We start from the raw sequence: 10,374 nt of genomic DNA, 5'->3' as shown, positions 1-10,374 counted from the left end.
AATAGACTATCTCGTCAGTCGGACTTGCACCTCCTTCGACTAGACTTGAAGGGGAGGATTGTGATGTGGATATATTGGATGGCATAGGGGTAATTAGGGAAAAAAGGAGGGTGTTTTGGTCATTCGACGGTAGCCCTTTTTATGGCATTGTTCATCACGTTTGGGGAGAGGCTTCATTTTTGGTTTGGTCCACCTCTGCCAAAGGACCTGCTTCCTCCTGTTAGGACCAAAAGTAGCTAGAGGGGGGGGTGAATAGCTCGTCGCGTGCTCATTGTTCGGCGTTGCTTGTTTCTTCAAGGATATGCAGCGGAAATACAAAGAAACACTCACACAACGCTAACACGGTTGGTTTACTTGGTATCCACCTCACAAGAGGTGACTAATCCAAGGATCCACACCAACGCACACACCCTCCACTAATGAAACTCTCCTTTATGGTAACTACCAAGGGCGGAGAAGGCCTACAAGACTCAATACAAGAAGAAGAAAGGGTAGTAAAGAAATACAAGCTTACAAGCTTACAATGAAAGCACAAACCCTAACCCTAGTTTCTTCTTCTTGCTTTGATCTGCCTCTTGACTTGGAAGAGCCTCCAAGAACCTTCAAGAACTGGCGATCTCGAGCTTGAGAAGAGTTGTGGAGGAGCTGGTGAAGATCTGAGATGAATCTGAGAAGTGATGCCGAAGGAATCGTGTGCCTGCGGCCTTTATCGACGCCAACGGTCGGATCCCGATCGATTCGATTATTCCCAATCGATCGGGGAGGCTTTGGATCGATCCAGAGCGCCTCTGTGCTCTGGAAAAACGCCAGGATCGATTCACAGATCGATCCAGCGCTTATCGCGCAAAGCAGCAGCGTCCCAATCAATCCACTGATCGATTGGGACCTCTGGATCGATTCACTGATCGATCCAGAGGCTTTCTGTTCGCTGGGAAAGGTCTGGATCGATCCACTGATCGATCCAGCACTTGGTTTTTGCCCAAAACCAAGTCTCAAACCTCCCAAACCAACATCCGGTCTTTCTTGACCTGTTGGTACATCATGCCTAGCATCTGGTCACTCCTTTGACCTGCTGGGACTTTCACCTGGCTTCACTCACCAGGATTTTCATACTGCCTAGCTTCACTCACTAGGTCTTTCACCTGGCTTCACTCACCAGGGTTTTCCTTCTGCCTGGCTTCACTCACCAGGACTTACATTTTGCCTAGCTTCACTCACTAGGACTTTCCTTCTTCTGCCTAACATCCTAGTTAGGTCTTCCCAGTCAAGTATCCGGTACTTGACTCTTCTTCAATCACACTGATCAGTCCCTGATCAGAATCTCCCCACATGAACAACTGCACCTGCATTGTCCATGTGTCTACATGTATTGTCAAACATCGAAACTATGACCAAGACTCAAGCTTGGTCAACTCAGTCAACCTTGACCTAAGGGATATTACACCAACAATCTCCCCCTTTTTGATGTTTGACAATACCTTTAAGTTTGGACCATTCTGAGTTAAGCTAATCCCATAGCCTTAACTCCATTCATGCCAAAGTATGAATGTTGGTTCCCTTCATTCTCCCCCTATGTCTTCCCCCATAGGTAATGAAGACCTAACTTAAATCACACATTCTCCCCCTATTGGCATACATCAAACCATCTTTGAGCACACATTAACCCGTGCCTCAATTTTGGGCACACTTCAACAAATGCCCCATTGTTGAAAAACTCTCCCCCTGAAGAGTTACGCCACTCAATGTTCACAACTTCACTTGTTGTGAGCAATACGATAATGAAGGTCCCATCCCCTTCATTCTTCCTGCTAAATTCTTCCTCAATGTAGACAAATGCCAACCTTGAGCATTTTTCAACTACTTGAGACCACTTGAAATACTGAGGATATCCACTCCCCATTTCAAGTTCAAACACTCAGCCATGAGCATTTTCTTAACAGAAGGTTAACCACCTTCCAAGGTTTATGAAAAATAATTTTCATGCCTTTAAAGAGTCCCTCCCCCTAAAGACATGGTGGTAACTTCTGTCATTGCACCAACAATGACTTGGAATCCCTAAACCTTTAGGAAACCCAAATTGAGAAGTTTTGAGGTTCAAACATTCAAAAATTTGAAACAAACCTCAACCTAAACTTCAACTTAGCCTTCCTTAACCAATCCATCCTTGTTTTCCACACGAAAATACCCTTTGTATGTATACAAATGTATTTTAGGGGTTTGGAATGGTTACCTAGACTCAAAGAGGTTCAAAGATGCTGAAATCAGGCCTTCCCAGCCAAAATCAGCAACTTCGATCGATTGGAGTTGGGTTCCAATCGATTGAACCTTTCTGAATCGATCCACTGATCGATTCAGACTATCTGGATCGATCGGCTGATCGATCCAGCGAGCTTCTGCTCGCGGGAGACTTGCCTTCTGAATCGATCCACGGATCGATTCAGGCACACCAATCGATCCATGGATCGATCGGATCTCTGATAGTTGCTGAAATTCCATTTCAGTCAACTTCAGAAACCCCTAGAAAATTCTACAAAAATCCAAAAATCATGAAATTTCGTGCAGACATTATTTAGGGCATACTTAATCATGGAAAAATAGCTTTCTATGAAAATACATCATATTTTCAAAGATTGACACAAACTTGAAAACTTGCAAAAACTTTAGTATTTTCTTCAAGTTTATGTTTAACTATTCAATGGTGAGTACTATCAAAAGATAGCCTTCACCAAGGTTTTCCAAAATCATTTTGAAAACTTTTTCAAAACCAATTTCCCATCATATTCCTTGGGCATAATGCACATGACTTGTACATTAGCTTTCCCAATGATGGGACTACACATAACTATGTGTTTTGATGAACTTAAAACTCAAAAGAATGCACTAAATCAACATATTGAGTTTTGCTCATCATCCTAACATCTCACGTGTATCTAATGTGCACTAAAATACATACAAGTCATCTTATAGGTCTTTATGAGATGTAAGATTGGTTTTGCCCTAATCTAGGGATCATGCATATCTATCTAGGCATTTGGAGTGGTAAACATCCACCAAGGATGCTACTTGTTGATTCACTTGTTAAACAAATGCCACTTGTTTATTTCACTTGTTGTAAACAAATGCCACTTGTTGAACTAATGCCATTTGTCCTTAAATTTAGGAGATAAAACTAATGCATGATAATGTTATGGCATACATCAAAATAAAATAGCTTTCAAAAGAAAGATTCCTATAACTACATGATGTATGTATGGCATGACATGGTATTTTTGTATTTTTCATGATAAGTCATGAATGCCAAAATATAAATTAAAATAAAATATGATGTCATGGCATATTATGGGCAAACAATCATGGCAAGGTTTAGCATAAATAAAATATACCTAGATTACCTATCTAAGTATCCTTAACCACTTAGCTAAATCAAAGAGCATAAACCCTAGATTGCCCAATTTCCTTAAGAAAATGCCAAAACCCAACTTGACATTTTTTTAATCTCTTGATTTGTTTATGCCGCTTAAAAATTAAGCATATCCTCAAATGTTGGCATATTCCATTTTTCCTCAAGAGTAAACACATAAATCAAGGCCCGGATTGCCTTAAAATTTCTAAGAGAATACCAAAATCCCAACTTGGTATTTCTCTAGGTTTTCCCAATTTATGCCTTTTTAAGATAAAATTAATTTTCCACCATTAGGCACATTTTACTCTTTCAAGGAGTAAATAATAATTCCATTTCATTTTCAAAGGTTAACAAAAACCTTGAAAATGCTCCTTGAGTGTCAATTTCCTCAAAGTTGGGTTAACTACCTTTCTAATCGGAGTTGACACTCTCTACCCCATCTATGGGGTAGAGAAGATGCTCCTAGGAACCCAACACCTATTGGTGCTCCTTGGATGCTCTAGGTACTCACTAGGGATAACTTCCCTAGATACCTTCCTAGTGACCTTGTTGGGCTTCTTAGAAGCCTTGGTCACATTTTCTAGGTCAACTCTAGGGATAGCCTCCCTTGTGACCTTGTTTGTGACTTTCTTAGATTTCTTAGAAGCCTTAGTCACATTTATTGCAAAAATACTCTTAGGGATGACTTCCCTAGTATTCTTGACTTGACCACTAGACCTAGGGTTAGTTCCATAACTATATGGAACCCTATGGTACGAAATTTCATCCTTCTTAGCCTTAGGTTTGTATCCCAAACCTCTATGACCATTGGATGACTTTGATACTCCTAGACCTAGATTTTTACCCTTAGACCCTTGTGTCATATTTGTGATTTTTCTAAGGGTCTTTTCTAATTTATCAAGTCTTGACCTCAAGACTTGATTTTCCTTCCATAATTCCTCAACCATAGATTTTTCACTAAAATCATGATTTTTCTTCTTCTTAGGTACATACCTAGAATCCTTAGGGTTCTTACCTAAGTTTCTATCTACTTTTCTAACCCTAGATTGAGAGGTTTTGGCATGATAAGCTACATGATTTTCCTTAATGCTATCATGCTTCCTATTTTCATGGTAAATAGCATTAAAATGATAAAGATTTGAACTATCATGCTTTTTACCATAATGTAAAGGGTTAGGCTCAAGAAAAGATACCTTCTTCTTTACCTTGGAGGCTCCCCCTTGACTTGAGCTTCCTCCTTGAGCCTTGACCATCTTCTTCCCCTTGGGGCATTGACTTCGGTAATGCCCCTTTTGATTGCAAGAGAAGCATATAATATGCTCCTTGCTCTTCTTTGTGTTGGGGATGGTCTCCTTGGGCTTCACCTTGCCCTTTTGTGTCACTTGGCCCTTCTTCTTGGCCAATTTAGGACACTTGCTCTTGTAGTGCCCATGTTCCCTACATTCAAAGCATATAATATGATTTTTATTATTAATTGAAACATTTATACCTTTCCTTGTAGGGGTGACATCTTTTCCTTTGGATCCGGAGGTAGAAGCTTCCTCTTGATCGGACCTTGATTCTCCTCCATTTGATTTTGCTTGACTTGTGGAGGTAGAATCTTCTTCCTCCTCTTCGTCTCTTGACCCGAATGTCGAGGCTTCTCCTTCTTCTTGATCCGGTGTCACCAAGGATTGCTCCCCCTCAATCCTAGAGGTGGAGGATTCATCATCTTGAATATGAAATAAGGAGTATGCTCCCTCCTTGTTCCCTTCGATGCATTCCCTTGAGGATGAAGCTTCTTCTTGGACTTCTTCTTCGAAGGTTGAGCATCTCTCAACCTCGGATTCCTCCTCTTGGTCTTGCTCCAAAGAGTCACCCTCTCTGGATTCTTCTTGCTCTTGTACAGTGGAGGGGATCTCTTCATGAAGCTTGGCCAATTTTCTCCATAATTCCTTTGCATCTTCAAATTCTCCAATTTTGCAAAGGATGGTTCTTGGCAATAAATTGACCAAAAGCTTGGTCACTTTGTCATTGGCCTCGCACCTTTGGACTTGCTCTTGGCTCCACTTGCTCCTCTTGAGAACTTTGCCCTTTGAATTTCTTGGAGCCTCGAAGCCTTCCATTAGAGCAAACCATTGCTCTATCTCCATCATAAGGAAATTTTCGATTCTTGATTTCCAAGAATCGAAACTCGTGGAAGTGTATGGTGGAGCCACCCTTGTGTCAAATCCAAGTCCATCTTGGAATTGCATCTTGAAGTTGAGCTTGATAAAATCTTGAACTTGAAGAATTTGCTCCAACTTCTTCACCCTCTAGCTTTGCTTGTTATGCTTGACCCTTCCGGCGATGATTCTGGTGAAGAGCAACCTTGCTCTGATACCACTTGTTAGGACCAAAAGTAGCTAGAGGGGGGGTGAATAGCTCGTCGCATGCTCGTTGTTCGACGTTGCTTGTTTCTTCAAGGATATGCAGCGGAAATACAAAGAAACACTCACACAACGCTAACACGGTTGGTTTACTTGGTATCCACCTCACAAGAGGTGACTAGTCCAAGGATCCACACCAACGCACACACCCTCCACTAATGAAACTCTCCTTTATGGTAACTACCAAGGGCGGAGAAGCCCTACAAGACTCAATACAAGAAGAAGAAAGGGTAGTAAAGAAATACAAGCTTACAAGCTTACAATGAAAGCACAAACCCTAACCCTAGTTTCTTCTTCTTGCTTTGATCCGCCTCTTGACTTGGAAGAGCCTCCAAGAACCTTCAAGAACTGGCGATCTCGAGCTTGAGAAGAGCTGTGGAGGAGCTGGTGAAGATCTGAGATGAATCTGAGAAGTGATGCCGAAGGAATCGTGCGCCTGCGGCCTTTATTGACGCCAACGGTCGGATCCCGATCGATTCGATTATTCTCAATCGATCGGGGAGGCTTTGGATCGATCCACGGATCGATCCAGAGCGCCTCTGTGCTATGGAAAAACGCCAAGATCGATTCACAGATCGATCCAGCGCTTATCGCGCGAAGCAGCAGCGTCCCAATCGATCTACTGATCTATTGGGACCTCTGGATCGATTCAATGATCGATCCAGAGGCTTTCTGTTCGCTGGGAAAGGTCTGGATCGATCCACTGATCGATCCAGAGCCTGGATCGATCCACTGATCGATCCAGCACTTGGTTTTTGCCCAAAACCAAGTCCCAAACCTCCCAAACCAACATCCGGTCTTTCTTGACCTGTTGGTACATCATGCCTAACATCTGGTCACTCCTTTGACCTGCTGGGACTTTCACCTGGCTTCACTCACCAGGATTTTCATACTGCCTAGCTTCACTCACTAGGTCTTTCACCTGGCTTCACTCACCAGGGTTTTCCTTCTGCCTGGCTTCACTCACCAGGACTTCCATTTTGCCTAGCTTCACTCACTAGGACTTTCCTTCTTCTGCCTAACATCCTAGTTAGGTCTTCCCAGTCAAGTATCCGGTACTTGACTCTTCTTCAATCACACTGATCAGTCCCTGATCAGAATCTCCCCACATGAACAACTGCACCTGCATTGTCCATGTGTCTACATGTATTGTCAAACATCGAAACTATGACCAAGACTCAAGCTTGGTCAACTCAGTCAACCTTGACCTAAGGGATATTGCACCAACACCTCCTTCCACACCGGCGCCGACGTCGATCGCCCACCACTCCTCTCCTCTACCTCCTTTCCTCCGGCCTCTTCACCCCAACGCTGCCACCAGGAGGAAGGGGATGGTGATTGGGTTTGCCGCCGCTAGGAGGGACCAGAGGGGGCTTCTCCTTTGCAGACCGTTGACACCTCCAAGGAGGCTCGTCAACTTTGACCTCCTCGAGGACATCTCGCCCTCCCCTTTCCGAGCATCGGCCAGAGCTGAGCCCCTCTCGACGCCTTCATCCTGAGTCGGGTTCCACCGCATCAGGGAGCCACGCGCCTCTGCATCCCTCTCCTACGACACTAGAAGAACGCCGCCTCCGCCTCTAACAGAGTCGCCGCCGCTTCTAGCGGTCACCGGCACCTCCCGCCGCTACCGCTGCCACCACCGCCCCAGCGGTTGTGGGTACCACCGTCAGTAGTCACTGTTGCCCCCTCCCGTGGTCACAGCCGTCGTCTCCAGTGGACGTCATCACCCTCCGGGCAGTTACCGTCTGCGCACTGTTTGTTTGCTCTGACCTTCGAGTCGAGATGGGGTTCCGGCCATTGAGTCGTGTTATATTTCACTATTCATATTGTTATCATGCTTGTGAGTTACGTGTATTATCCGACCTGCATGCCGTGTGTCGGCCTGCGAGCCATCATCATATCCCATCCTGTGAGCCGTTGTAGTATTCTGGCTCAAGAGCCACCGTCCTATTTTAGCCGACATTCCGCCTCTTGGACCCATGTTGCACCGGATTCCATGTCGTCGCCCCCAGATCCGGCTTCTCAGTTGGCTCACACCCATCTACACGTCCGGGCCACTACGACTCGACCAGCACCGCGATTAGCTCACCGACCCATCCGAGGGCACCTCCGGGGTCAGGGTACGTCACTGTACTCGTCTTGTATTTATTTAGTTGTGCTATCATTGTTCGGCTGCTTATATATTCGTGGGACTCGCCTAGAGCATCGGGGTACCAGAGACCGGAGCGACCCGGTTGCTGGTTGCAGGTAGTGTTGACTAGAGGACATCGGACGACTTGGTCAACACAGGAGACAACCCACCATTTAGGTCATGGAGATGCGGTCAACATTCCAGACACGTCGTTCCGGCAGTTCCGTCTTCTCAGCTTCCCGACAGAAACAATAAATATGGTAATAATAAATATAAAAATAATGGCAATAGTTGAAACTTGATTTAATGATGTGAGACCTCAGGTGAAATTTGAATCAAATTTCTTATAACACTTTTGAGCATAATGACAATAGTTGAAGCAAATCTGGAAACGTCCTCTACCTCGGCCTCAACCCCGACCTCTACCTCCTCCATTATGATTTTGATAATCATGTTGCAGATGAGGCTGGTTCTGATGATCAGATTATGGAGCTTTGCTAGTCACGTGTGCCAACAATGAAAGAGAAGCTGACATCCTTTGATATTGTATCTGTAGAAGTCTTTCATTAGAGGATAACATATTGTAAAGTGTTTCAAGTGACACTTGATTCATATGAGTCATGATACTAGGAACAAAACTATCATATTGAAGGCCTAAACCTGCAAGAACATGCTTTAATAGTTTTGGATTAGAGACCGGATATCCAATTGCAACTAAGTTGTTGGCGATGGTCTTGATTGATTGCATATAATCATTAATGGAGATATCTTCTTGTTGCACAGACTATAGTTGTAGACAAAGTTGAAGAACTCATATTCGAGAGTGAGATGCAAAAGAGTGTTCTAGAGCTTTCCAAACTTGACGAGAGGTTTTGAGCCCCACGAGCATAGGGAGTATAGATTGAGTAATTGATGAGATTAACCAAGTCAATACTAATTGATCCACATTATGTCGATAAAAAAATTGGACTATAAACAAGTAAATAAATTACTTGTATTATATTCACACTTCAAAGACACTACAACACTTTTGAGAATCACTCACAATTTTAGAGAGGAAAGGAAAAGGAAGATGGAGAACAACTTTCAACTTGAAGACTCTATACTTTTATTTTTCGTTGGATGATGAAACAAGAATGCAGAGGGAGTATTTATAGTACTCACCATACAAGATACATAGTTGATCAGAAAACTAAATTCTATCTACCAAGAAATTCTATCCCTATCCATTGGATGAGAGAAATACTCTCAACCATACATTTTAATTCTTATCAATTAAATCTTTATCCATTGAATGAGAAAAAAATACTCCCATCTATATTTTTATTCTTATCCTTTAACGGGTTAGTATTGATCTTCAACACTCCCCCTCAATACCAACCCTTTGTACTGTGCTGAGTTGATAACGGAACATCTTAAATTTGTTAGCGTTTAATCATTTTGTAAACACGTCCGTAACTTGATCATCTGTACCGATTTGCCTCATCTCAATTTCTCCTTGCAGAACTTTTTCTCTGATAAAATAATAATAAACTTCAACATGCTTAGTTCTTGCATGAAAGATTGGATTTTCTGCCAAACGAATTGTTGATTGATTGTCACAATATACTGGAACTACATAATCTATTGGTTGATGTAGATTATTCATTAGTTGTATTATCCATGTGCTCTCTTGAGCTGCCATTGCTGCTGCTCAATACTCAGCTTCAGTAGTTGACAATGATACAGTTGGTTGTCTCTTGCTGCACCACGAGATTGTTCCAGAACCAAGCTTGAATACATAACCAGTTGTTGATCTTCTTGTGTCACAATCTCCTGCATAGTCAGCATCGCAGTAGCCAACTAACTTGCAGTCTTCATTTCTTTTGTACAAAAGGCCATAATCAGTTGTGCTCTTTACATATCTTAATATTCGTCGAGCTGCTTCCAAATGAGGCTTCTTTGGATTTTGTATATACCGACTTATCACACTGACTGCATAAGAAATATCAGGTCGAGTTAAGGTTAAGTAGATGAGACTGCCTATCAATTGTTGATGCAAAGTTGCATCTTCTAAACTTTTCCCTTCATGTGCACACATTCTGATATTTGGCTCCATGGGTGTCGAGATCGGCTTGCATTCGAGCATTCCAAACTTTTTCAACAAGTCTTTGGAATATTTTTGTTGACAAAGAAATATTCCATTTTGTGTGCGATCAATCTCTAAACCAAGAAAATGCTTAAGTTGCCCAAGTTCATTCATTTGAAAGCGAACTGGCAAATTCTCCTTTGTTTGAAGAATTTCTTCTTTGTCATCGCCTGTTATAACTAGGTCATCCACATATACTAACACGATAGCTAATTTTCCTTTATTTGTTTTGATAAATAAGCTGGAATCTGCAGATGTTACTAAATAACCACTTTGAGTTAGAAATTCATCAATTTTACCAGAC

General features: G+C 42.6%; 1 protein-coding gene across 1 annotated transcript; it reads right to left on the bottom strand.

The window, feature by feature from the left end:
* Positions 1-9,635: 9,635 nt before the first annotated feature.
* Positions 9,636-10,040, bottom strand: LOC122054720 (secreted RxLR effector protein 161-like). Its single transcript, XM_042616158.1, has one exon. It carries the CDS (start codon positions 10,038-10,040, stop codon positions 9,636-9,638), a length of 405 nt encoding a protein of 134 aa, XP_042472092.1.
* Positions 10,041-10,374: the final 334 nt, after the last annotated feature.

The sequence above is a fragment of the Zingiber officinale genome, chromosome 3B (genome assembly GCF_018446385.1).
Source record: "Zingiber officinale cultivar Zhangliang chromosome 3B, Zo_v1.1, whole genome shotgun sequence".
NCBI classification, from domain to species: Eukaryota; Viridiplantae; Streptophyta; class Magnoliopsida; order Zingiberales; family Zingiberaceae; genus Zingiber; species Zingiber officinale.
This window is presented reverse-complemented; position numbering and strand designations above follow the sequence as displayed.